The 27,651-nt window shown below is 39.2% G+C and overlaps 3 protein-coding genes across 4 annotated transcripts; all 3 read left to right on the top strand.

Annotated features, from left to right (window-relative positions):
- Window positions 1–44: 44 nt before the first annotated feature.
- Window positions 45–11,912, top strand: LOC103970486 (autophagy-related protein 18a). Of its 2 annotated transcripts, XM_018821014.2 has the most exons (5): window positions 45–1,252; window positions 5,649–5,850; window positions 11,212–11,338; window positions 11,582–11,675; window positions 11,781–11,912. In XM_018821014.2, the coding sequence occupies exons 1-4, from the start codon at window positions 305–307 to the stop codon at window positions 11,667–11,669; spliced, it is 1,365 nt and encodes a 454-aa protein (XP_018676559.2). In that variant the 5' UTR covers window positions 45–304; the 3' UTR covers window positions 11,670–11,675; window positions 11,781–11,912. The 2 variants fall into 2 exon arrangements, with proteins under 2 accessions (XP_018676559.2, XP_009382550.2); XM_009384275.3 differs by having other exon boundaries at window positions 11,582–11,841.
- An 8,000-nt stretch (window positions 11,913–19,912) lies between these two features.
- On the top strand, window positions 19,913–21,443 carry LOC135628021 (heavy metal-associated isoprenylated plant protein 35-like). The gene is made up of 3 exons (XM_065134551.1): window positions 19,913–20,159; window positions 20,233–20,308; window positions 20,387–21,443. The coding sequence occupies exons 1-3, from the start codon at window positions 20,118–20,120 to the stop codon at window positions 21,241–21,243; spliced, it is 975 nt and encodes a 324-aa protein (XP_064990623.1). The 5' UTR covers window positions 19,913–20,117; the 3' UTR covers window positions 21,244–21,443.
- Window positions 21,444–25,151: 3,708 nt separating this feature from the next.
- LOC135627194 (uncharacterized) lies at window positions 25,152–27,249 on the top strand. Its single transcript, XM_065133193.1, has one exon. The coding sequence runs from the start codon at window positions 25,246–25,248 to the stop codon at window positions 27,064–27,066; it is 1,821 nt and encodes a 606-aa protein (XP_064989265.1). The 5' UTR covers window positions 25,152–25,245; the 3' UTR covers window positions 27,067–27,249.
- Window positions 27,250–27,651: the final 402 nt, after the last annotated feature.

The following is a 27,651-nucleotide window of genomic DNA, read 5'->3' as shown; positions in this document are numbered from 1 at the left end:
GTGGCTTAATGTTACGACGTACACCCTTTCTCACTCCAAGAAAAGAATGCGCTGCTCTGTCTCTCCCGAAACCCCCTCCTCCTTCGTTCAGGCTCTCTCGTAATAGAGCACAGCCCCTGGGGCATAACCGTAATTGCGTTGCGGTTCCGTGTCTCTTTTACGGCGAACCCTCGACGCGGTGGCCTACTCGCCGCCTCCGGTCCTCTTTTGCCCGCATACTTTTTATTCCTGAGCGGTCGATTTTGCCCCTTCGATACTAAGATTTACCGACCTATCGCGTCGCGTCGTCTCTCTCGTCTCATCCATGGCTGCCCTCTCGATTCCTCCCTCCTCTTCTTCTTATCCTCCTCCTCCTTTCTCATGGGTGAACACCAGCCCTGACCCTGATCCGTCCCCCGTCTCTTCTCCCATGGATGATTCCCAGCCCCCTTCGATCGGTCCCGGCGAGGAGGAGCTCGACGCCCCCGAATCGTGCAGCGAAGTTGCGCCCGCCGTCGATCTCCCCTCGTCCGTCGAGTCGGCTTCCACGGCAGTCCCTCCGCCGCCGCCGCCGCCGCCGACATCGCTCCTCCCCGCTCCGTCCTCGTCGTCGCCGCCGAAGGTGGTGGCCAACGCGGTGGCGCCGTCGCTTCTGCACCTCTCCTTCAACCAGGACCACGGCTGCTTCGCCGCTGGCACCGACAGGGGCTTCCGGATCTACAACTGTGACCCCTTTCGCGAGATCTTCCGCCGGGACTTCGACGGCGGAGGCATCGGCGTCGTCGAGATGCTGTTCCGATGCAACATCCTCGCGCTCGTCGGCGGCGGGAGTAACCCGTACTACCCGCCTAATAAGGTCATGATCTGGGACGATCACCAGAGCCGGTGCATTGGGGAGCTCTCGTTCCGGTCAGAGGTCCGCGCCGTTCGCCTTCGCAGGGACAGGATCATTGTGGTGCTTGACCACAAGATTTTCGTGTACAATTTCGCGGACCTGAAGTTGGTGCATCAGATTGAGACGGTGCCGAATCCCAAGGGCTTATGTGCTGTTTCACAACAGCAGGGTTCGCTGGTTCTTGTCTGCCCCGGTGGTCAGAAGGGGCAGGTTAGGGTGGAGCACTATGGGGCAAGGCGGACAAAGTTTATCATGGCACACGATTCAAGGATTGCTTGCTTCGCGCTGTCACAGGATGGGCGCCTGATCGCCACTGCAAGCACCAAAGGCACACTTGTTAGGATATTTAGCACAGTTGATGGGACACTCCTTCAAGAGGTTAGACATTGCATTGGATTATTTCCTCATGAATATGAATCTTCTCTTTTGCTGTCTAATATCATATGGTATGCCATCACTATCTTTGTCTATTTTGTCAAGAATAAAAAACAATCAATTAGTAGTTTTGGAATACAAAGCTGTCAGCTTTTTATAGAAAACAGTTGCTCCATACTGAAATGGTTTTTTTCGAGTGCTAACATAATCAAAACCTAAAAGGTCATCTTGATTGTAGTTAGATGTGCTGAACTTTGAAGTTTACTCTGAACTAATTGTCTGGTAGCTATAGTTCTAATGAAGAAACAGTATATAACCTGCAAATTTTAATTCATTAAATTGAGATTGATCCAAATAGGAATATCTGGAGGTATTATTTTCAAGAATCATGGTATTGAGAATACTAAGCTGTATATTTTTATTAAATTTTGCGATTCAGATATAAAACCCAAAGAACTGAATTATGCATTTAGTTCTCAAGTTTGAAATGTCACCTTGTTGCTCCTTATTGCAATAAGAATTGAAGGGTAGTCATGCTTTTCCTTTGCTTTGATGAAGGTGAAAATAAAAGCTCACTGATCCACATGGTTGTATGTGTTATCAACAAACTTCTTAGAGCAGTCCACCTAATGGTTAAAGAAAACTTGATTTTCTAGAAACTATGTTGTCATCCTTTTGAATATGTTAGCATCTTATACCACTATATTACCTATTTGAATTTGGAAATTTGCCTACCTCAAATATGTATGCTCCATGTTGAAGACTAGTAATGAGCTTCTACACTCTTGATGTGGATTTCTGCTCTTGGCCTTCATAAACCATGTTTCTTTTTTTTGTATTACGCTGCTGTAGTTTTATCATTAATTATCTCAAGTACAAGCTAGTAATGGGTACTTATGCAGCATAGATCTTTAAGAGTATAATATGGATAAAAGAAAAGAATACTTTTTTGTTATTCTTTCATGTTTAAATACTCATAAGAGTACTAGGTTTCTTAAATAATGTGATTTAGGCAACCAGTTTAGGCATTGCCTTTTTTTAAGCCAATAATTCCAATATCTAGCATTTATGTGTTACTTCTTTTAGTAGCGCTTATGGTTCCTTCTACATGATTCTGAAAATGCATTCTATCTAATTGAACTGATGAAATATATTAGATCTTGCAAATTAACTGTTGCAAATTGCTGCTTCTTTCCACAATGTCAATGTTTTTCAACCAAGAAAATAACTCTTCAAATCATGAAAAGAATTAAAGAAGCATCAAATAACGAATAGTTTATTACACTAGTATCTAGAGAATCTACTTCCACTAAAATGCATATTTCTTATCCATGTAAGGTCTACAAGTATATGAAAAGCACATACATCATGAATTTTTAATTTCCTTTTTGTCTTAAGATCATCACTTTTAGCAAAGAAGATCCTTAATTGGGTGTTAATATTGCTTCATAAAATCTCGAACACCAGCATGAAAAGCACTTCGCTCTAGATCTTTTGTCGTTTTATTTTCTGTCCTAACAAAAGATCAAAAAATTGCATAATCGCTTCACTACTAGAGCTATGGGAAGGTATGATTTTATGTAGCTAAAAAAGGACACTATCATTTCTAAACATTATACATTTGATGCATTGCATTGGAATTTGGTAATTGGTACTTTAAAACTTGATGAAAAAGGTGGAGGGTTTCGTTGGCCATTAGATCACTAATACCCAACATAAAACTATGTCAGATTTCATGAACATGGATCTTAATTGATTTCGAGTTAGGTCGTCACTCGGAGGTGACGCGAGGCACCTTCGTCACCTAAGTGTCTTGAATTGCAAACGGTGAGCTAGGAGCTCGTCCGGAAGTTGCCCATCACATCAACACGCAGATGTGGTGCCAAGTAGACAAGGATTGCTTTGGACCAATGAGAATAAAGAAGTTAATCCAAAAACAAAGGATTAGGTTAGCAACTTGGAATATAGAAACACTTTCAGGAAAGAGATTATAATTGGTATACACTATAATTAAAGGAAGAAAAAATATTCTTTGCTCACAAGAGATAAAGTGAGTAGGGGAAAAATCTAGAGAGATTGATAATATTGGATTTAAAGTTTGGTTTGCTGGAAAAGTTAAATACAGCAATAGTATAGGAATTTTTGTTGATAAATATTTTAAGAACAATGTCATAGATGTAAAAAAATTTGGAGATAGAATTATAGTTCTAAAATTTGTCAGAGGACAAGATGTTTTGAATGTCATTAGTGCTTTTGTCCCTTAAGTCGGATTAGATGATCAAACCAAAAGAGAATTTTGAAAAAACTTATATGATATCATTCAAGGAATACTTATAATCGAGAAACTTATTATTGGAGGAGATTTGAATGAACATGCAGGAAATATATATGGTGAATATAAAAAGATGATATGGGCTTTGGTTATCGGGAAAGAAATCAAGATGGTGGTATAATTTTGGATTTTGCATCTTTGTATGATTTTATAATTGTAAATACTTACTTTAAGAAGAGAGATGAACATTTGGTTCAATTTTTTTTCTAGACTGCCTACTCAAGCAATTTCATAATATTGCTTAGTTAAAATAAAAGTATACTGGCATATCATATTGCTATTAATCATAATTGTGGCCGGATTGCTTTTCTTTTGTTTGCGTAGCTGTATGTTTGGTCTAAAAAATGATGACATTGAGTCATTTAAGATTTTATTGGACTTCCACACACACACACACACACACACACACACACACATATATATATATATATATATATATATATATATATATATATATATATATATATATATATATATTCTAAATGAACCACTTTATTTTGCTAGATGATGTGGGAATTTTATGTTTTATTTTTATATTGACTGAATTTGTTAGTTTAGGGAGGATTTACAAATATCATAAGTTGTAAATGACAAAATCTTTTATTTGTTCACTTTACTACCTGTAATTTTCAAAGAGAAACATTGTCAAGTCATTTAAAAAAAAAATGGAAGAAGTCTAATTGGGCTTGATTGAATACTATATCCCTACAATGAAGTTGAAGCTTGATTGAAGAATCTATAAAGAAGGAAATCTATATCCCTACAATCAAGTATTTTTAAAGAGCCAAGTGAATAACAAATTTTAATTGATTGGGCTTGATTTATTGGATGTAGTTTTTCTTGATTGCATGTTTCTTAATTTCGTTTCCTTCTTTTTTCACTCTTGTATTTGGTAATCTACAGAAATGGACAAAATGATGTCCTGAAAAAATATGGTTGAACAATTAGAATTTGTCTTTGCCACATTATGTATATTGATGTAAGGCTGCATCCATATGAGTTATTCCTAAAGCCAAACCTAGTTAGGTACTTATTTTTGATGGTGTCATCATTCACGTACTAGACATGCGGATGTGTGAGAACTTATCCAGGAGAGTTAACCTCTAAGCCAGGTGAGTCTAGTACTTAATCAAAAATTTCCTTTTATTTGATCTGCTATTTTCTTTTTTTATTCCATTATACTCATCCTGAAAAAAATATTTTCCTTACTCTTCATTCTTTTTTTCTGCATCATATGGGTATCAAGAGCACTCATCCTACATCACTAGGTGGTTCTCATGAATGGTTGGGAGCTGCTTAGTCATTTAGAGGTTTTTTGTGTCTATGGATTGCTTAATTCCCTACGCAGCATCGCGCGTTATCATCACTATGTTTTTTCAGCCCATTTGTTTGCATGGTCATAGCAGTTAACTTCTAAGCCAGTTGAGTCTGATACTTATAAAAAAATTTCTTGTATATTATGTGATATTTTCTTTTTTTATTTCATTACACTCGTGTTGTTGTACACTCATGTCCTAGAAACAGTATTTTCCTTACTCTTCATGCTTTTGTTGTGCATCATATAGGTATCAACAGAACTCATCCTACGTTACTAGGTAGTTCTCATGAATGGTTGGGAGCTGCTTAGTTATTTAGAGGATTTTGTGTCTGTGTATTGCTTAGTTCCCTTGGCAGCATTGTGAGTTATCATCGCAATATGCGTTCAGCCCATCTGATTGATGGTCATAGCATAGGAATGCAAATTCCTTAGGAGGCATTCCTAAGGAGGCTCTAGAAGTTTATGTTTAATTAAGTGGTTTAGTGATTTTGTTGCAATTTTAGCTGTCATTGTGATGGAAATTTGAACTTAGTGATTGACCCAGGACAGCAAAATGTAGCATGCGACTTACTGAGCCCTTGTCCCAGAAAACCATAATAAGATTTTCATTTTATTTGAACTGAGCCCTTGTCCATGTATTCATTTTACTTATTCTTTAGCTGCTTACATCATTCATGGTTATCAGATTTACTTGGGCACTATTTTCTAATTTACTGTTTTTTGAATGTTATTAACCCTTGGTGAAATAGGTTAGAAGAGGTGCTGATAGAGCAGAGATATATAGCTTGGCCTTCTCTGCTGACATGCAATGGCTAGCAGTCTCTAGTGACAAGGGTACTGTCCATGTATTCAACCTCAAGGTTAATTTGGGGTTGACTGCGAATGACAAGCCTCGCCCTGCATCAGATCCAAATGTGCCAACTGCGAGTTCACATCTTTCTTTCATCAAAGGTGAGCTTCATTTACTTGGAGAATTGCATGTACTTGGTGTTTCATATAACATTAACCATAAATTATCCTATTATCCAAGAAACAAATTATTCTCCTGGTGGTTGACAGCTCCTTTTATCATGAATAGTTCCATGTTTCTCAATGGAATAGGTGCTTCTTTAGGTTTTCCTTAGATTTGAAAAAGTCATTCTCATACTGGTGGCTTTCTAATTGCAATTCATAACAAACGAAAAGAATAGAAGCGCATTGAAGAGTTATGTCGCATTACTAGAAAGTGGTGGATAATCCTATGGTAGGGATAGATACTGGGTTGGCAATACTAACAAGTACAGCTAGATATGAACAGTACTTATTGGTTCGACAGTCTATTGGCACAAAGACTAAGATAAACTTAGTCTAAGCATACTTCTTGGTACAAATCTTGTACCAACATTAACTTTATTTATTTTTCTGATTTTTTATTTTTTAAAACTGGGTACATACCAGCGTACCGACATAGTATGCCGGTATGGCTTGGACCTGTACCAATTTGGGCTAGGACTGATATAGATCTGGTACTTGAAATTGAAATCCTTGGATGGATGAACTTGCGAGCATTTAAGATGTCATCGTGAATTGTGCTTTTTTTTGTTATCTTCAGTTTTTTTTTATGAACTTGCCTATGATTTATTAGTTAATCTAGGCACATTCTAGCTGCTAGTGCCTAGCTGTTGCAGAACACTGCAGCAAGCAGTTTATGGCCTTCCAAGGCTTGTGATGGTTCAGTAATCGACCAGCCACATGTTTTCATGTTTGCCAATCGACCAACCACATTATTGGACAGGAAAGGTAACAAGTGGTGAGACCAAGAAGGAGATGAATATATCTTGCCATATAAAAAATGATGCCTTTGAATCAGTGTTGTCAAAGGCACTAAAATTCCAAAACGACTAGGCATTAGATGCATGCCTGAGAGAAGCAAGACGCTTACACATGTAAAAAATTATTAAAAATATAATTAAAGATAAAGACAATCATTACATGAATTTTATTCCATTTTACATAACTTATGTAAAACATCAAATTACATAAGTTTAACTATTAAAATAAAGGTACTACCTATGGTTGCCATGATTTAGGATCCTAAAACTGCAGCGACAATCCAACAGGCTAACAATGATTATCCAGCAATTAACTATCGAGAATCAACAATCAACATCGAGGCTACATCGACAGAATGCAAAAGCGACGAATAGGAGCAAGGGAGTTTGCCTGAGTTCGATGAGCTTGGGATTAATTGACTTGCACTAGGGATGATCGAAGTGAGCACAAGGTGCCGAAGCTCAGGTACTTGCCTAGGTGACACCCAAGCCCAAGCGCCTCTCCTTGGTTGTAATGAGGCGCTTGGGCGTCACCTCACCTCACTCGAGCACCTAGCCAAGTGCCCATTAACATACTGTTGTGAATGTCGAGCACTATCTCCACATATTGAGAATGATCTTTATCCATAGTAGAGGCTTCCAACTTTCTCATTCCGTGCAAATTTTGGAGAGCTTCACTTGGAGTTGAAATTTACTATAGAATATTTTCCTCCTAGCTTCTTAGAAGACACAAGTAGTGGATGGTAATTTGAAGTAAATGTGTCTGTGATGGAGAGAGGGGAGTTTAAAGGGTTCTCATATGAATATACTTCATTTCCCTGCTTTTCATGTCTGAAAGGTCGGCTTGCAGATCCCACACTACTGGTGGTCTTGTAAATCTCAAACTACTACAATAAAAGAGAGGTAGGATAACTATTGACGATGAACTAAAATAGTTGAAGCTGCTCATCTATCTGAGCCAAATTTCCTTGTTACCATGTTACACTGACCCTGTAAAAGTGATAAGATCCAGTGATTTAAAAAGCGCTAGGCGCCAAACGACGCCAAGGTGCAAAAACGCCCGAGGCGCTAGGCGCTTGCCCGAGCGAAACGATGCGCTAAAATATAAAAATATAAAAATTAATTAATAAATATAATTATTTGAATAAAAATATGATATTAAATTAAAAAAATCTTATAGAATCATAATATCACATTAACAAAAAATCTCAAAATTCAAAACAATAACAATAATTTCAAATAAATAAAAATTAGCAGTATTAAAATCAAAAATAATATATTATTAATCTAATAAATAAAAAAAATATTGTTACTAGTATACAGTTAACAGTATACTATCGAGTCGATGTGAGTAGAGGGAGTAAGAGTAATAGTAGCGGCAATGGCAGCGGGAGCGGGAGCGACGATAGTAGCAAGCAGCGACAGCAGCGGTAGTGGCAGCGGCAACGATAGCGGTAGCATCGAGCAGCTATCGTTGCCGCGACAGCAGTATAAGAGTAAGACTGAGGTTACTGACTGAGAGAAGCAGTAGTGGTAGCAAGAGCGGCGATAGTGACAACGGTAGTAGCGACGGTGAGCAGCGACAATAACAGCGGCAATGGAGAGCAACGACAACGAAGATAGGCAACGATAGCGGAGAGAGGCAGCGACAGAATCGCGAGCAGGGTTAGGGTTAGATTTAATTTTGTTAAATCTGATTTATTTTTTTAACAACATAAAGCAATATATCTATTTGTGCATCCATCTTATTTACAATATAATATCCAAGGTTCGCATTACTGTACCGTACTGGCGTTTCGACCTGGGCTCGGTACGGTACGATGTACCGAGCGGTACACCCAGGTGTACCGAGTGGTACACCTGATTTCACAGATTTAACCCTCCGAAAATACATGAAAATAAAAAGAAAGTTAGGATAGGGTTTTCAAGTTACAAATAAATATAGTAATAGTATAAGTTTAGCAAAATCAATGTAAATTATGTAAGAATAGTATCACATATCTTTTTCGAGCTTTGAGGTAGTCTTGTTCGAGGTTCGTATTTCAGCCCGTTATAGATTGAAATATCTATAGAAAAATCAGTTGAATTGTTAGACTATTTTGTTACAATATAAACTCTAAAATTCAAATGAATTAAATAATCACATATGAAGATATACCTGATTGTTGATTATTTGATTCTACCACCAAAACGAACGACGGGCCTCCACGGGTGGTGGATCGGGGTCCTCGATCCGATACATCTGCATATCAATATGATACGTTTGTTGGACCCAATCATGAGATTAATCCCATGACATAGTGTATTAATACACTGTATGCCATTGATGCATCAATGTGGTACTGATCGTAGATTGATCGTCATGAATCATATTTGTCCGAGGCAGCTCTTGAAGCATATATTGGTGAATGTCAGAGCTTTTACTTTCGCTACTGATATGTTGTTCTTTATCATACTGTTGCTCAGAGAAGGATGACCAACTATCACCATACTGTTGTTGCCCGTATGATTCTCCATAATATGATGGCTGTGAATACGATGAGCCTCTTTCTGTGTCTATATCATGTATGTTCTGTCGCATTTGTTCATATTCATCCACTGCCTTCCCCTTCCCCTCCCCTCCCCTTCCGCACATAAACTTGACCAGTACCTTGTCGAGTTCCATGATCTGAATCTTGAGTGGCATATGTAAAATATTGCTCCTCAGTCCAATCACCACCCTCAAGTTGTGTAGACGAGACCAACGACTGCCTGACATCACCGCCATCATCCGTCGAGGCACTGCTGTCCATGTTGTTGTCCTGTCTCTGGACTGAGCGAGAAAGAGAATGTGATTGTGAAGGTGTCTCGTCGTCCGATTCGATTCTTTCCAACGATGCAACTGATACTACTGCCTTCCCCTTTGGCTTAAATAGGGGAGAGAAGAATGACTTAAATAGAATGAGAAAGGGTTCTAACGGTCAAATTGACCGTTGGAGTGCTACAGTGCGGTAACGGTCGATTTCGACTGTTACTGAGTGGTACCGGGTGGTAACGGTCGAAATCGACCGTTACCGAGTTATGCCGGGCGGTAACGGTCGAAATTTCGACCGTTACTGCCCGATACGGGGTTTTTTTTAACGTGCCGCCCGGTAGCGGGCGGTCCGCGTATCGGTAACCTGTCAGACCGGTATGTACCGCCCGTACTAGGCGATACGATTCGGTATGACAGACCTTGATAATATCAACTTTGAAGAAAATAATGTTTCCCAAAGGAGTAGTTGCTAAATATCCCCAAGCTACTCTATATACAATCTTTGTAATATATATTTTAAAATTTGTTGTATCAAGGAAATAGCCTGCATGTATGTAGAAGAATCCCACTGATACCATATTGGACATGCTTCCTATATGCATGCAGCAAGCAGTTTTAGCTATGCATGTCTCATAGGATAGGCGATCGAATGAACAGCTACACCATTTATGATGAACTGGATTGGACCAAGGCATTGCAAGCTGACCCCAAATAATTAGGACTTGTGCATTTGTTGTTGTTCTATGAAAGAAGCAGCATGTGGCAATGATGGAAGAGAAACCATATGGAATAAAACAACAATGGGATGTGGATGCTGACAGGATATATTAGACATTTTACCAAATGATAGCAAAATTTGGAAACCCAGGTGTATGCTACCATTCATGACATGATCGCTCTTGTAAAGATAGATCATTTTGACCTAGTAGTTTTTGTTCAGTTGAGTTGTCGAGGGTCTCGCGTTGGGTGATTCCTAATTGTGACTATCCAAGTCTTATTTAGGCAAACTTGCTTCTGTGACACTTGGATTGACAAGTGGACCTCTTCATTTTTCTTGGTTGTCAAGTTCACATACCCAAAATCAGCATTGTGTTCCAAATTATCCACAAGTTTGCCCAAAAATTAATTTCATCAGTTTTGTTCTAAGATCCCTTTTTTTAGTATAATTCAAATTATCGGCGGTCAACAACATTATTGTAAGCAATTTATCAATTCTCTGAGGTAAAATTTGCTATCTCACTGCCTACTATATGATTTGTTAAAACTACAGCATCTTCTTAGTAGTTATTTATAACTTCTGTTTCTTGCAAATTTGTTCCTGGAATCTGGGTTTCTTGCTCAGCCATAGATTGTGTACTTCATAGTCTTTGGTTTCCTTAATTGTCGCTTGTGTAGAGGCAGCAAACACTGAGTTATTAGACAAGATCTATCTGTACCAACACTGATCCAACTGTTTCTTGTAACTCGTCTGGTGCTGTTGTGGATCTATCCAGGCTAGAAATTGTTATATCTGTCTGTACTAAAATGGACTTCTAGTGTCAATGTTAATCTCTGTTGGAACTGCTGTTATCCCTTGAGATTTTCGATAGTAAAAAAAAAAAAGAAACCTCATTTGGTTTTAGGTGTGCTGCCAAACTTATTTGACTTCTTCTGCTTGGCAAAAATTAGTGAAATACATTGTAACATGAAGGTATTTCATTGTTTTAGGTGTGCTGCCTAAATATTTCAATTCTGAATGGTCAGTAGCACAATTCCGATTGCACGAGAATTCGCAATACATTGTTGCATTTGGCCACCAAAAGAACACGGCTGTCATCCTTGGTATGGATGGAAGGTATGCAGTTCATCTTTTCATGTATTCTTTGCGGATCATGAAGTGTTATGCATGCGTACACCAATTATGCATATGCACACACATATCTTAGGGCTGGGTTCCGGAGATTGTTTTCAGTACACCTTTTGCATGGTAACGAGAGGAAAAGCATTGCCTGGGAGGGAGCTACGAGAGTGGGTTTGTATTTGTTCTCGATTTGTCTTTAGGGTATTGATATGTTGTTCCTTTGGGTTGTGCTTGCAGTTTCTTTCGATGCCAATTTGATCCTGTGACCGGTGGGGAGATGACACAATTGGAATGCTACAATTTTCTGAAGCCAGAAACATTTTAGTAGCAGGTTTTGTCTTTGCCTCTACGGCAAATTTCCTTCTCTTTTCTTGTTAAAAGGACAATAATAATTTGTATATATAATGATATTGGCTTGTAAAATTGTGTCTCGTAGATAACTTATGTGAATGACGGATGATAAGATGCATATTTGCCGATCTTGTTATGGTTCCTCAGGTACATCTGTATTTAAATTTCACCTAAAATGTTTATGGACGGCATAATCATCATAAATATTCCTTTTTCAGTTGCATGCAAAGTTACTGGAGTTTCTGGGTGGGTGCTCACACTGGTGCATATCGATCACATAATAAAGCTGCTTTTACTTTTTATGTTTTTCTTTCAGTCTCTTTATTTATTTTTTTTTTAAAGGAACTATATTTTTTTTTCTAAATAAAGGGCAAATTCTCTAAAACTACCATAGTATATATTTTTTTCTTATTCTAAATTTTATTTAATAATTTTTATATATCGATGAAAATTTATTTGATAGTGGTATACTGGATTTATTTATAAAAAAAATTGGGTGCTGGAAACGTGGTTCAATAACTTTTATACCTACAACATTAACGAGGTTATAGTGCATCAAACTCAAATATTAAAGGTTGAGGTCTTAAAATATTATCTAATATAATTTTTTTAAAGACGATAGTTGACTTAGTTGATAAAGATTTTAACGTAACTTTTTTTGGATCAAAATCTGACTTCACCATTATATAGGGTTAATTATCTTTGTAATTAGTATTTTTTAGTATTTTGATTATTATACTTTTAAAAGTTATATTAAGATTTTTATATTTATGAAAGTGAAATGTTGATATCTATATATAATATTAAAAATATAATTTTATAGGATTAAATATATTTTTGTTCGTTAAATATTTTACTTTTATAAGTGTAAGTATCTCAATATAATATTTAAAAATATATGAATCAAAATATTAAATATAGTTAATTACAAGTGATAATGTATATATTATATATATATATAATATGTTTTTATCTGCCTCCACTGATAACCCGAAGGGACCGGCTTTTACTTTTGATGGAAGAGGAACAAGAGGAACAATCAGTAAGCTTAAGCTTACTGATATATGTGTACACACAGAGTGGTTGATCAGCACAGATGACGGCAAACCCAATAGTTGCCATACGCAGTATTCGTATAAAAGTTCGATCGTAGGTATATATACAGATATTTATACGGTGCATGCAATTTGCCGCTCATGGAGTGGCGCAACTTCCACGTAGCTTCTTTCTTTTGTGCTCGGAAAGAATAACACGACATCAATCGATTCCTTAGCGTTCCTTCCATTTGCCCTCTCCAGCTGCGTTCTCCATCCCACTAATCATCTGCAAACGCACCTCTCTCTCTCTCTCTCTCTCTCTGCCATGGCCAATGCTAAGGAAGCCGATCTATACTCGTATTACCGGTCGCAGTGGCGGAAGCCTGCTGCGGATACGTCATGGGCTGCTCTATGACAAGAAAATTATGGAAGTCCGTCCAAGATCGGAAGCAGACTCTAATGGAACTCGGATGGGAGAGAGAGAAGGATGGTCCTGAGCTCGCTGCTGTACCGCAGATGAACTCGGATGGGAGAAAGAGCCCATCCCCAAGAACTTACGCCACTTAAGGTACCGACAGATGAATGAAATCGTCGCCACGAACCCCCGGCAAGTTTGAGATCATGGAACCTCAACAGACGGACTCGCCGTGGACTCAACCACCATCGACATCCAGGGAGTGATAGCCTTTTGGATGTCCGGCGCCAACCAGGTTGCTTAGCCGAGGCTTGCAGCTCCGCCGCGCCTAATAATACCTTCCTTTATTGCCTGTACTGCCTCTCTATCTATCCATCCATCCATCTATCTATCTATCTATATGCGGTTCTACTCTCGATCTCATGCCTCGTGACCGTCTCTTGTTTACGAGGGTAGGCAGCCCTATCGATAAAGGCATATACTTGTGATACTTGTTGCTGCTGCTGCTTGCTCTATTCCATCTGCAGATCTATGTTTTTTGTGGTTCATAATACAGTGATATATACATACATATAGTTTTGCTATGTAATGAATGACTTTTATATCAATACATAATAGGCTGAAGCCAGCAAATCAACAACAAAAAATTCATCAAGAGTACCATTCAAGAAGGCAGATGTAGTGATCAATATTACCATGACTGTGATTTGCTTTCGGCTTAATTAAGTCTCAAATTTGCAGACCACTCGTGCATGTGTGTATGGGAGGAATCATCACATACAGAAAGAGAGAGAGAGAGAGAGAGAGAGAGAGAGAGAGAGAGAGAGGTAATGTCAATCAAATGAAGTTTTATTGTGGTGGTAAGAGTTTTAAGCTCATTCAAGGTGTTATATATATATATATAACTTGGAAAGGATAAATCAAAGAAGCTGAGGAAAGCCTTCAATCCGTGACAAAGAGGCATGCTTCAATTTGGATCAGAGAACAGAAAAAGTGGAGAGCATATCCAGCTGCAGCATCACTTTTCTGAAAGCTTGCCTGTTGCTTTCATCCATCGACAAGCAATCAGCTGAAAAGAGATTCACCAACTGGCTAAGAGTAAGTGCAGCACCAAAAACTATGTTCCTCTCGAAGTTGCAGACACCCTTCTTCTTCTTCTTTTACTCGTCTTTAGACCTGAAGTTTAATGGAAGGAAGAGGAGAACGCTGTGGCGGCGTCCTTGTGTCCTTATGAGAACCCACCCACAGTGAGAAGATGTGATGGCATCAACAGAAGTGGAGAGAGAATGGGATTCTCTTGCCTAAGGAAGGAAGAACTTGTCCATGTCAAGAGATGCTTACTAGCATCTCTCTAATTTATGGTTCATCTAATTGTAACATTTTAGAATTCTTTGATTAACTAAATAAAATGAACTATATATATATATGTGTGTGTGTGTGTGTGTGTGTGTGTGTGTGTGTGTGTCATGTAAATCCATCATTGTTTTCATGCAAGCATTGCAAGAACAATGAGAATATATTGGCATCATGACAAAAAGAAAAGGTTTTCTACTTTGGAAAAAAAATGAAATCTTTAAATCATTGTAATGTTTTACAATTTTTTGGTTCTCAAATGTTTAAAATCATCTCTTTCCTTCACATGTGTGACCTCATTCATATTAGAATTTTGAAAATGGGCATATATAATTTTAAGGGATTTGTAAATGTTCTTTAAACATTTTTTTTTTCTTTTTCCTCTTCTCTTTTGTTTCCTTTTTTTTCTTCTTTTGGTTGTTGTCTTTCTTTTCTGTTTTTTTTATTTATTTAGTTTGCTTCCCATATTTTTCCCTAATAATTTCTTTTGCCTCCTTATATCTTTTCTCCTCTTCGCGTCTTACTAAGTAAATAATCTAAAAGAACACCATCAATGCTTAAAAAAATTTATTCTCTATCCAACCATCTTTGTATTCATTCTTTCATGCTTTAATCTTCTTTCTTCTCAATCCTACTATAGTTCAAGATATACGAACAAATCGAATTAAGAAGATTGATGCACTTGATAGAGGTAAACTAATGGTCCAATTAGCCATAATTTTGCTCTAATAACAAAAGCTCAACTAGAAGGATTATGGATCATCGACAACCTCCATTTGCCCAAAAGTAGGTTCTTTGTAGACATCTATATCCAAATTTGACTCATATTATGGACGGATCAATTTATTTTTGATCATAATCCAATTTACCATATCTAGATGCAACTCAAGTAAAAAAGACCCGATCTATTACTTTTGTAGATTCATATCTATATGCAACTCAAGCAAGCGGCCTAATTTGATTTAGAAGGGTTTAAATAGGTATAAATGGTGATCGTGTGCATCTTAATATATTGTGTTGGGCCAAAATACCCCCCTTTGGGTTCTATTGGATGGATCCTCAAATTTATTTGAGCTAGGGCTCAATTACAGCCCATTTGTATCTTATATATCATCGATAAATGATTTATTTAAGTTTCATGTCAAAAAAATATTATAATGCAATAGCGATGACATGTGTGACATGACATAAAGTTTTTTTACTTATTATTATTATTATTATTATTATTATTATTATATTTTTTAATTTTATATTATATATATATATATATATATATATATTTTATATTATATATATCAATGGATCTATGCAATAGGAATCAGATCGTGATGAGTTCATAATAATAAGATTGATTTATCTTTAAACATGGATCCTAAATAATCCTGATTATAAGTTACTCGATAGAAATATTGAGATAACCAAATAGACTGGTGTGTTATATACCCATTTATATGATAGAGACAGTTGGTCTCATAGTTGCTCGTGTGAGAACACTAGGGCTAGCTACAGTGCAGATGCTCATAAGAGAATGAATTCACTAATTAATCCACTCACAAAATACTAGATAGTTGATAATACCTCATTGTCAAACAATAATTTCGTCGTCCCAATAGAATACCTAGTCCTTAGACTTGAGACACAAATGATGTCATGTATTAGTAATCCACTCTTTGATACTAAACTTATAGGTTTAGAAAATTCAGATCTAGTACAATCGGTCATCAGGAGTGGCAACCAACCTTACGAGAGCTATTGAGTGTCGATAGAGGATCATCCGCTCTCAATATAAAAAAAGAAATATCTCATGTATTTTTGCTCAGACAAGTCCTTAGCCAAGGTCATTTGGATTGAGACAAAAAGAGTTTTCCGGGAGAATCCGATTAAAGTGAAACTAAATGAGAAACCGTATGAGCATGATAGTACCACATCCGGTGTATAGTCTCTAGGATATTAGATGAATGAGAGACTATAAGTACATGATAATTGAGGATATATATGTCTAAATAATTGAATTCTCATATATCGTCTAGGGACTATGATGTAGTGGTCTAATATGTCCGCAGTCGATGAGTTGAGTGAATTATTATATGAATAATAATTTACTGAGCAATAAAGAGTTCTGACAAGTATAACTCACGGCCAACTCGATATTGGATTTAGAGGGTCATACACATATAGTAGGTATAGTGACGAGTAGAGATTTGAATATGAGATATCCGCTAGAGCTCATATCCTATTGGATATCCAATAAGCCATTGAATTATTGGATCATGTGAATGAGATCTGATAAGAGCCAATGAGATATTATTGGATAGAGATCCACTAATCTAAGAGGCTTAGGTAGTTGGATGAAGATCCAATACCCAATATGGTAGGATCCATTATGGTTAGGTTGACATAAAGCCTCTATAAATAGGAGAGAACTAAAGGGTTATAGGCTAGGCTTCTTGGTTGTCACCTCCTATTTTTCTTTCCTCTTTCCCTCCTTAACCGGTAGGTGTAGAGATTTGGATAGCGATTTAAATAGCATCTTCGTAGCCCCTATCATGTGGATCACCGCTAGAGAGGAGGATGCTTGACCTCTTTCATCCTCTCTTACAGTTCTATAAAAATTTAGGGATGTACGCTTAGACCTCCTTCATCCTCTCTTACAGTTCTATAAAAATTTAGGGATGTACGATCTCCCTAGTTAACACAACTATCTCACATGTTTTTTTTCAGTTTCATGATTTTTATGCATCAATCTTCGCACGACGATAAATATCTTTTTTATTTTATATTCTTCCTATACCTTTTATTATGAATCATTCCATTAGGAGAAGAAAGTAATTATTATAATGAAAGGGCTAAGCAAAAGTTTAGACTAAGGAAAGAAAATACTTTGAATAAGGAAAAGAAAATAGTTTGAATAAGGAAAGAAAATAGTTTAGACTAAAGAAAGTAATTATTATCACAAATACTTTGAATAAGGAAAGAAAACAGTTGAGACTAAGTAAAAGTGTAACGATGGATGATGTTATCATAAATATTTCGGTTAGGAAAAGAAAATTGTTCCTTATGCTCCAATAAATTCTAATAAAAGTTTAATGATGATGTTATCACAAATACTTTTCGAGAGGATGATGTTATCATGAAAATTATTCGTTCTAATAAGATGCTCCAATAAAAGTTTAATTTTCTTAGCTTTGATACTGATTTTTAAGTATAATTTGAAGCCGTCCAGAAACATTTTGACACAGCTTTTACACTTGTCTATCTCAAGTGTAACTCTCATGTGTTTCTACTACTCATCACATGATTAAACACCTAAGCAACTTTTTATTGGCTTTAATTTAGTCTTGGTAATTGATGTAACCTACTAAACTCAAGGATAAGATAGATCGTTCATCGATCTCTTAAAGATAATTCCAAGGAAATGTTCTCTGTGGAAATATTAAATCTACGACCGGAGAACATACAATGGGTTGACATATTGGATACAAACGAGAGTGATGCATGACAGAAAGATGAACTCAATCAATTCGATACATCACGCCCAACCCATCCCTATCATGCTCAACAATTGTCTCTGCTGCCATAATAAAATTGAGTCCCCATATTTTCTCGAATATACATATTTGCTCGACCTACCTTTAATTCTATAATTTGGCATATCATATGATCTACATCATTTTTTTTGGAGTCAGTGATTCGATCTTTGTGTGACTCTACTGCTCTTCTCCCTTTCATTCTTTTCTGGCTTTAACTTTCTATCGTGGAAGCCATTTAGTGCAGCGAGGATGAGTTCTCCTTTTCAGCGGTCACTAAGGAACAGGCTTAAGCATTAAGCTGACGCAATGGCCAATAATTCTTGCGGATAACTATGTATGTGGTGGGATCACCTGTTTGATCGGATGGCCAAACAGTCGAAGAACTCTCTTGGGAACTCCTTTCTCTCACTGCTCTTTCCGGTACCCGAGGTTGAAGACGTTGAAGCTTTTGGAGTCACAACCCACACAGCCTTTGTTCAGTGGGATTTCTACTTTAGCCATCGAGCAGATGAAGCTGAGAGCTCCATGTACATCATCATCATCAGGTCCCCCTGTTGCCACCATTGGATTACTACTATACCTATCGATTCTCCTTCGTGAAGAGCAACCAGGGAAGCTGAAGCCCAGGGCTGTGGCTGTAGACCCAGAGGCCATCGTTGTCAGTTTCAGAGGACACTGGAACCCCTGTACCTAACAGTCAACGAGATCATTTCAGTGTACATCACTTCTCTCTCTCTCTCTCTCATCAAAAGAAGTGGAGTCACCTCACAGCTTCTGTCCTGAGCTTGCCTGTGGTGGCAGGTTGAGTTAAACTTAACATGAGGTGAAGCCTCAGTTTACCGCTGAGAACAAGTGAGATGAGACTCAACAGCCAGAATGTTCCACTTGCTTTGGCTTCAACCGTTCATCTCAAAGGATGCAACCAAAATCGAAGAGCACACGAAAGAATGCCAAAAAAAGTGTTCTTCCTGCTCCGATAGAAAACCGCCCACCTATCTATCTATTGGTGTTTCCTTTTCCTTTGGCAGAGCCACCGATGCAGAAGACCTCTGGCTTTTCACAGTGCACACCATATAAGTTACAGATTTGTGGCCAAAGTAAGAGAAGAGGAAAAGTAATTCAAACACCAGTTGCCTTTTGGCCTTTTTCAGAATTCACTTGCTTTTTCTGTGATAAAGAGCTGAGGGTAAAGGCTGCTGCTGCCACCATTGAATGAAGGACTGATTGTTAAACAGTGAAAGCTTGGTGCAGAAGATTTCTCTGCAACTCAGTCATCTCATCTCGCACAAGCTATGTGCCGACCCATCCATTACAGCATCATTTGACAGGGAAAGATAAATTAATGCCTAACTAATAAGCTCACATATTTCTCTCGGAAGATGAGGGAATCACTTTGCCTGCAAGAAAGGACATGCTTCTCTTCATATGCATGTCTGTGGTTGGTGGCATCATATGATTGGAGATTTTGTTTGGTTATTTCATGCACGATGGCTTTTCCTTGTTAATAATGAAGTGTCCTTTTGGCAGCATTTACGCCTCTCTTATTGATCAAAGTTTGTAATCATTCCCATGAAGAATGATCACCAACCGATGGTCAGAATACGTATAGAAGAAGAAGAAGAAGAAGAAGAAGAAGACGATTTGATGGATCCTACGATTTCATCAAATGAAATCTTTTTGTTCTTATTCAGCTTTCCTTTCTTTCTTTCTTTTTTCCTTTTTCTTTTCTTTTACTAAAAGGGTGTAACTCTCCGTACAGCATTCATTGATCATCCTTCAATAATACCAATGGATCTCTCTCTCTCTCTCTCTCTCTCTCTCTCTCTCTCTATATATATATATATATATATATATATATATGTATATATATGTATATGGATTTTGTTCTCCAATAGAGAGCGCATCTTAAGCTTAACACTCTTTCATTCTCTCACCTCGGTCTGTGTGACTGTATCCGTTCCAACTCCACTTGCCCGTCTATATATTTCTTTGCAGCAGATTCTGCCATCCCCCTTCCGAGTCTTACACCCGCCATCCTCATCTCCACCCTCTATCAATCAATCTTCACTTTTGTAGCAAATACTGCCATGGCATCAGGAGAAGAGCCTTCAGAATCTCTCAAATACAAGGTACTGATGTTCTCCTCCTCAGATCTTTTTCTCCAAATACTATTATCTTAAACGCAATCTTTCTTGTTCTCAGACTTGGGTGTTAAAGGTCTCCATCCACTGTGAAGGATGCAAGAAGAAGGTGAAGAGAATCCTCAGAAGCATTCCAGGTAACCTGGCCTTCAGAGATCGTGCAATCCGAGCCTCTTCGCCTTATGATCTACTTCACTCTGCTGCATCATTTGCAGGCGTTTATGATTCGGAGATCGACGCAAGGCAGCACAAAGTCACAGTCAAGGCCATTGTCGATGCTGAAACTCTCATCAAGAAGCTATCCAAGTCGGGCAAGCAGGCTAAGCTGTGGCCGGAGAAGAAACCCAGCAACCAAGATCCCAACACTGGCGACAACAGCAGTAAGAAGGAGAGCAAAGCCTCCTCTAAACCCAAAGAGCCATCAGAGAACCCTGAGAAGAAGACAATCCTTTCTGAGACTAGCGCTGCTGTCACTGCTGCCGCCGCCGCCCCTGCCAAGGCTTCGGATGCTAACAAAACCGAAGCTGGAGCCAAACCTCAAACAGAGCCTGCAAAAGCCGATAGCAAACCCGAGGAGAGCAACACAGAAGAGCCCCAGATTTCTGATGCAAAGAAGGCTGACACTGCTACTCAGCAGCCTGAGAAGCCGGCCGCTGCGGTTGACAGCACTGAGAAGAGTTCCGCAGTCAGTGAAGCGAGCAGCGATAACGGTGGCGGTAAGAAGAAAGGCAACAAGTCACAGAAACGGAGCTCCGAGGACGTCGGAACGAATTCAAATCGCGGCAGTATCAACCCACCACCACCACCACCACCGCAGCACACGTACTCCCACCCGACGTACCCCCCGCCTCCGGCGTACGTCATGAGCTACAACATGGCGCAACCCACCGTCAGCCAAGCCTACTACGCTTCGCCGATGCCGCCGTCCTCGCAGGGGTACGTGTACATGCCATATCCTCCGCCTCCGGAGTTCTACTACGGCTCCATGGAGCCTAGCTTGCCGGCACCGATGCAGCCGCCGCATGACAACGTGTTCAGCGACGAGAACCCGAATGCATGCAATCTTATGTGATCGTCGCCGGCGGGTAGCTGGAATCCGGAAGTCTTCATAGCATATCCTTTCCTTGGTTTAGTCATCCATTAGGTGTTCGACGAATGTATCTGTAGATGTACCCAAGTGCTTAACTGTATGAACTTATACTACTTGTATGAGTCAAGTACTCTGTTCTGGTGGTGTTAATTGAATTGCAGTTCCAATGTCTTCTTCTTCTTCTTCTACAGTGCCATGTTTCCCTCGGTTCTTTTCTGATGTCAAGTTTTCTGTTCTTGAGTGTTTGATGAAGTCCAAGCGGGAGGAGCTGTTGTCATGTGAGGTTTGGTTGTTCGAAGGTATCATTCATGACAAAAAGGAATTGGATCTTCCATATTTAATTCTCTCAAAGATAATCTAGAAAATGACTAACGCTAGAGGTTAAGAATGGTGTGTGTGATCTGAATTGTCTTTTGCTATTTCTCATGCAAATGGATAGACAAAGAATGAGGAATTAGCAGACCAACACTAGTTTACTACAACATGTCTAAAACCTGAAAGAGGAGAAGGACCTAATTGTGTCAGATTCAGCTGACCTTTTCTGCGGCTTGAGTTTGACTGGTTTGGAAGGAGGTGTTAATGCTGCGACCTCAAGTACTGTGTGGCCATGTCAAGTTCTCCCTTCAATGGGGCCGGCTGAAGTGCTTCATTGCATTTTTGCAAGACCACATGGAACAAGTTGCAAGTTTTTAGTTTGGACTCCCAAGTAGAATGATGAGAACAAAGTCTCTGGTTCTCTGATTCACTTGGACATGGACAACTAGGAAGAAGGGTATTGTAAACATGATCCTGAAGAGGGGTTGAACTTGTTGAATTGGATGTTTTGCCTCCTTTACAGACTCTACATTGCTTCAGGGAACTCTTCAGGAAGAGAACAATGTTGTTGGTGCCCACAAAACCCCCAGAAATCATGCTTAATGCAGCAACTAGCATCAGGCAGCAGCTCCACATGGAACAACAATGCTGAATTCATGGTGATTCGTTGAATCTTCGATCGAGCTTCAGGGCAAATTCCTCATAGTACAAAGAACTTGCACCAGTGATGATCGGTGTACAAGTGTGGACCTTATCAAGGCATTGCCAGCTCTTACAAGAAGGCTACAAAGACGATCTCAAAAGACAATTGATGGGCCAACATGAGGTCTTAAACGAAAGGATCGAATCAATCTGCTTAGGTATGTATCTTAATTAAGAAGCAATTCATGAGGGTTTCTGTTCTCCAAAGCTCTTCTCCTTCAGGGCTCGTATCTCATTGGGTTGATGAGGGAATCATACAACAACACATATCAAATAATCAAATTCAGCTTGTGATAGCTGCAGATTAAGCAGGGGTTTGGAAGTATTGTTTATAAAGTAAGAATATAAGACCTTAGGAATTGTATGGTAATTGCATTAAATAATAATTGATCATGCAAAAGAATGTGATGAAAGTGCAGCAAAACTATGAGTTTTTTGTTTAGTTTAAAATCTTTTTCTAACTATTATACAGTGGATGCGACTTTGGCTATCAAACGAACATCATGCATGATTGTACTTATGATACCATGTTGGGCGGCATGTGTGTAAATAATTAATTAACATATGCAAATCAAGAGTACTAATCGATCTAACAGATAAATATAATTACCTAGAATCTATAAAGAGATGTCTGATTAGTTAACTATAATGGGAATCCGCTATAAAGGGAATCACACACAATAAATAGTCAAATTGAGCTTGTCTGATTAGTCTGACTCTTGAGTATTGACTTGAACAACCGAGGGACATTATTGCGTCTATCTCCAATTTAATTTTATAGAGTTTAGGATATTATTGGCTTGAAACATAATCAGGTTAGATCTAGTTTCGCATTAGAAGAAGAGTTGACTCTTATATTTCAAGAGAATCACATAAGACCGTCCCAAAACTCACTTCCTATTCCAAGCCTCGACATCTTTTGTCAATTTTTTCATGAGTCGGTTTTCACTCAATGGTATCCTATCGCAACCATGTCTATCCCTATGGAAACTTTCTATACTCTACTTTAGCAAATGAAGTTATTATAAGGATAGCTCAAATCGTCGCTTCATACCTACCTCAAATAACCTAAGTAGCTAAACAGGCTTTGCCTACTTTTGTCTCCCCTATTCCTGATTCTACTCTGCCACCTGCACCTCTTTTGAGCTAAGTAGTCGAGTCATTCTCGGCTTAGATTCAAGCACCGCCCGGTTCTCCTCCTCCATTAGCAATTTAAATCCAAATCATCTTCCAAGCTAAGTAGCCGAGCAGGCAGTAGCTCGAACTCGACCGATATATGATAAATATCCCAAGACAACTCCAAGTTGAAGACCGACACCTTAGATTCTGAGTTGATGGACTCCACTTCTGGTGGTGGAGCCACACAACTAAATGTATTCGCCTCCACTAAGGAGTTCGTAGTCGCCATCGGGGTGGTCGACTCAGCTCCCTTCCGAGATTGAAGTTTTCACAACCCAACACCAAGGGTGGTGACGAGGATGATTACCTATCTAAGTCCATAGTGTTGGAAGAGGAGGTTGTGGATAACATTGAAAACCTTTGGGAAGTGAGGTTGTTGAGGGTGCCTTAAGTGCTTTTTAGCAAGGGTTTTGGTCACTAAGATGAGGAATGCTGAGGCAACTGGTGGATATTTATAGAACCCAACATAGGTATTTCATATGCTCGGCCATCTGTTTAATTACATAATAGTTCTGGATAAGGTGGGATATGCGACATCATCCTTGCATCGCAACGGTCAAACAGATCATCATAAAAATCACAATCAAATCGACCACGATCCCTACAATGATCACGCATTAATTAATGATTCTACCATAACATCCCTTTCATTGTAGGTGAGTACAACACGTGCATTTGTCGGGCTATACTCGGATCCACCCAACTTTTCCCACTCGTCAAAAAGGGAGCGTGCCCAACATGTACCCTTGCTAGGCTCCTACACCATTGCATGGTGGTGGTGCTAATCCCTATCGTGTCACAACCCCTAGCCTTCTAGTTCTTTGTGCACTATCGTGCTCGGTCGCTAAACTCTATCGTGTCATCGCACCGAGCCTTTTGGTTCCTTGTGTGCCACCACGCCTGATTATTAATCCTTTATCACACTATCACACCCAACCTCCTAGTTATTTGTGTGCCACTAGATCTAGCCTTTTAACCCATAGCATGTCACACATCATAACTTTCAATCCTCTGCATATTGTCGTCTCTGACTTTTCTAAACCATTACACTATCGTCCATCAAAGCTCCAACTTTTCAATCCTCACATGAGACTCATAACCATCGTTGAAACTACATCGTTACCATAAAGAAACTACCTATTATACCTTATCACACCATCGTATAGTCATACCCTTCTGCTTCACTACTACCTTCGTCACGCTCAATAAAAAAGGAACATGTCAAGAGGATCAAGTCAAATCAACTAAGTCAAAAAATCAAATCGGGTCAAGCGAGTCCAGGAAGCTAAGTAGCGCGTATTAACTCACGTCAACTTCATGAAAAACTCAGGATCATATATTTTAATATATATATTTTTTTATTTTTTTAAACGACAAAGGACCTCAAAAGAATAGTATTTTTTTTTACTTATAATACTTTTTTGCCCGATAAGTGAAGGGTATGCGTTATAGTGGATATACTTTTTAGTATATTTATATTTAGTCTAATTTTTAGTACAATTCATCCTAAAGTTTAGGAATAATAAAATTAAATTAAATTAGAAAATGATTGAATGGAGGGTATTGTTGCCATGTTGGATTGAACGGTTGGGATGTAAATATCTGACAGATGAAGGGTGAACATTGTGCATTGGAGGGAACCGGTATTATCCGAATTGGAGAGGATCCGAATGCCATCGAAGCCACGGCCGCTGCTTCTTCTTTGATGACGGAAACTAGGGTTTTGTCGATCGATAGATATCACATCTTGAGTTAGGGTTTTCGCCGACCCAGATTCCTGGCTATCCCATGGCGATCGATCTGTTCGATGGATCGGATTCGAGCACTGACGAAGCCGAGCTTACCACTATCAAGGTCGACGAGAACTACGCGCGGCGGTTGGAGCACAACAAGCGCCGCGAGGCCCTTCAGCGGCTGCAGGAACTCAAGAAGCGCGGCCTCGCCGGTGGCTCTGACGGCTCCGAGGAGTCCTCCGGTGATGATGACGATGAAGACGAGGAACCAGATAAGTCCGGCAAGAACGACGTCAAGTTCTTCGAGACCCTCGTCAGGGTCAAGAAAAAGGACCCCGCCATCCTATCCGACAACGTGAAGGTCTATTCCTCCGATGAGGAGGAGGATGAGAAGCCAAGGGCTGCCAAAAAGGAGCGACCTTTGTACCTGAAGGACGTCAACGCTCGACATTTGATTGAAGAGGGGCCAGAATTTGAGGAGAAGCCATTCAAATATGACTCGAAGGTCTACAACAAGGAACAGGCTGAGGGGATAAAGGCATTCTTGGAAGCGGAGAAGGCAGCTTTCGCATACGTCGACGATGAGGATGATATCCTGAAGATGAAGGAGAAGGCTGGAGAAGCAGAGAAGGACGAGAACACCCAAAAGATGGATCAGAACTTGGATGAGTATTTCGGGAAGAACGATGATCTGAGCGATAATGAGAAGTTCTTAAAGGAATACCTGCGGAACAGAATGTGGATTGGCGAGGAAAAGGATAAGAAGCCTTCTTTTGATGATCTCTTTGGTGTTTCAGAGGATGAGGATGAGCTGGACAAGCAGGATAAGTTCGAGGCTGATTACAACTTCAGGTTTGAGGAAGGGGGTACAGACCGAGTGTTGGGTCACTCGAGGGTCATCGAGGGATCAGTGAGGAAGAAGACGAGCAGTAGGAAATTGCAAAGGAAGAGCAAGGAGGAGAGAATGGCACAGGCAGAGTTCGAGAGGAAGGAGGAGCTGAAGCACCTGAAGAACCTGAAGAAGAAGGAGATCCAGGAGAAGCTCGAGAAGATCAGAGCAATTGCTGGGATCGGAGATGATGGGACTGTCAAGCTAGATGAAGATGATCTGGAGGAGGACTTTGATCCTGAGCAATATGATAAGAAGATGAAAGAGATGTTTGGGGATGTTTATTATGATGCTGAGGATGTCGATCCTGGATTTGGGAGTCAGGAAGATGAGGATTTGGAGAAACCAGACTTCGACATGGAGGATGAGTTGCTTGGGCTTCCCAAGGGTTGGGATACCAGTGGAACTGAGGGGTTTGAAGCAACTAGGAAAAGGATATTGAAACAGAGGGAGGAAGAGGAACCAGAGAAAGAGGATGGTAAGAGGAAGAGGAAGCGTAAAATCTCTCTCAAGGAGAAGGTGGAGCTTGATAAGGAATTGGAGGAGTACTATAAATTGGATTATGAAGATACAATCGGGGACCTCAAAACTCGATTCAAATATAAGTCTGTTCCAGCTAATAGATTTGGGATGCAGCCTGAGGAGATTTTAATGGCAAATGACAAGGACTTGAACCAATATGTTTCTCTGAAGAAGTTAGCACCATATAGGGAGAAAGAGTGGAAGGTCACATATCATCAGAAGTTGAAGAAGGATTTGATTCTTCATGGAGAAAAATCCGACCAGAAGAGCAGCAAGAAGAGCAAACCAAAGGGAATTTCTGTTTCTACAGAGCCAGACAAGGAAAAACAGGTACCTGAGATGGAGGAACCAAATGATGAGGAAGTAAATAACTCATCTAGGCGTAGTAGAAGAAGACGCCGCCAAGCAGAATTGAAACTGTCGAGATCCAGGCTTATGGCATATGGAAAAATACCTTCAAAATAACGGAAAAAACACTAACCAGTGTTGAAGAGAATGATTACTGAAAGAGCATCTACTAAAAATCCGGTGAGACTTTGTTTAAACGATGTAGGGAAAGGGACCTGTCAAAATGAGGGTTGTCATTCGTGAACATTAATTTTTGCTCTGATCCTTTTTTCTATAAAATCTTTGGTCATCTGTGTTGTATCGGTGGTACTGGCTTTTCCAATTTTGGTTCTTGGTCATTTCATGTGTGTTTAGTGACTTTAGTCTAATCTTTGCCCAGTCGGTTCTCTTATACACTATGTATTTTAGCACATTCTTGGTTACACTTCTTGGACAATATTGGAGCCTTTTTTTATTCTACATTATTGCAATGAGATCATGTGCGCAACTGTGTCTACATACAAACGGTTTTTTCACTTGAACTGGTGCATGCCGTGTATCTTTGTAGAGAGTTGTATGGTGGCTGGATGGAGCTCTTGCCACAGATTGCTTTGCCATGTGCATGTTTCTTATTTATCATTGAACCAATTTTATGTAGTGATATGCTGCTTGAGATCTATATTCTTTTTGTTACAAGATATCTTATGTATTGGATAGGTATAT

This window comes from Musa acuminata, chromosome BXJ2-11, assembly GCF_036884655.1.
Source record: "Musa acuminata AAA Group cultivar baxijiao chromosome BXJ2-11, Cavendish_Baxijiao_AAA, whole genome shotgun sequence".
In the NCBI taxonomy this organism is placed as follows: Eukaryota; Viridiplantae; Streptophyta; class Magnoliopsida; order Zingiberales; family Musaceae; genus Musa; species Musa acuminata.
This window is presented reverse-complemented; position numbering and strand designations above follow the sequence as displayed.

Excerpts from the sequence above, each read along its gene's own strand:
- LOC103970486 (XM_018821014.2), top strand. The coding sequence starts at position 305 with ATGGCTGCCCTCTCGATTCCTCCCTCCTCTTCTTCTTATCCTCCTCCT. Across the intron at positions 5,851-11,211 it reads ACATCTTTCTTTCATCAAAG|GTGTGCTGCCTAAATATTTC; the intron begins GTGAGCTTCATT and ends TCATTGTTTTAG. Across the intron at positions 11,339-11,581 it reads ATCCTTGGTATGGATGGAAG|TTTCTTTCGATGCCAATTTG; the intron begins GTATGCAGTTCA and ends TTGTGCTTGCAG.
- LOC135628021 (XM_065134551.1), top strand. The coding sequence starts at position 20,118 with ATGGCATCAGGAGAAGAGCCTTCAGAATCTCTCAAATACAAG. Across the intron at positions 20,160-20,232 it reads CAGAATCTCTCAAATACAAG|ACTTGGGTGTTAAAGGTCTC; the intron begins GTACTGATGTTC and ends TCTTGTTCTCAG. Across the intron at positions 20,309-20,386 it reads AATCCTCAGAAGCATTCCAG|GCGTTTATGATTCGGAGATC; the intron begins GTAACCTGGCCT and ends CATCATTTGCAG.
- LOC135627194 (XM_065133193.1), top strand. The coding sequence starts at position 25,246 with ATGGCGATCGATCTGTTCGATGGATCGGATTCGAGCACTGACGAAGCC.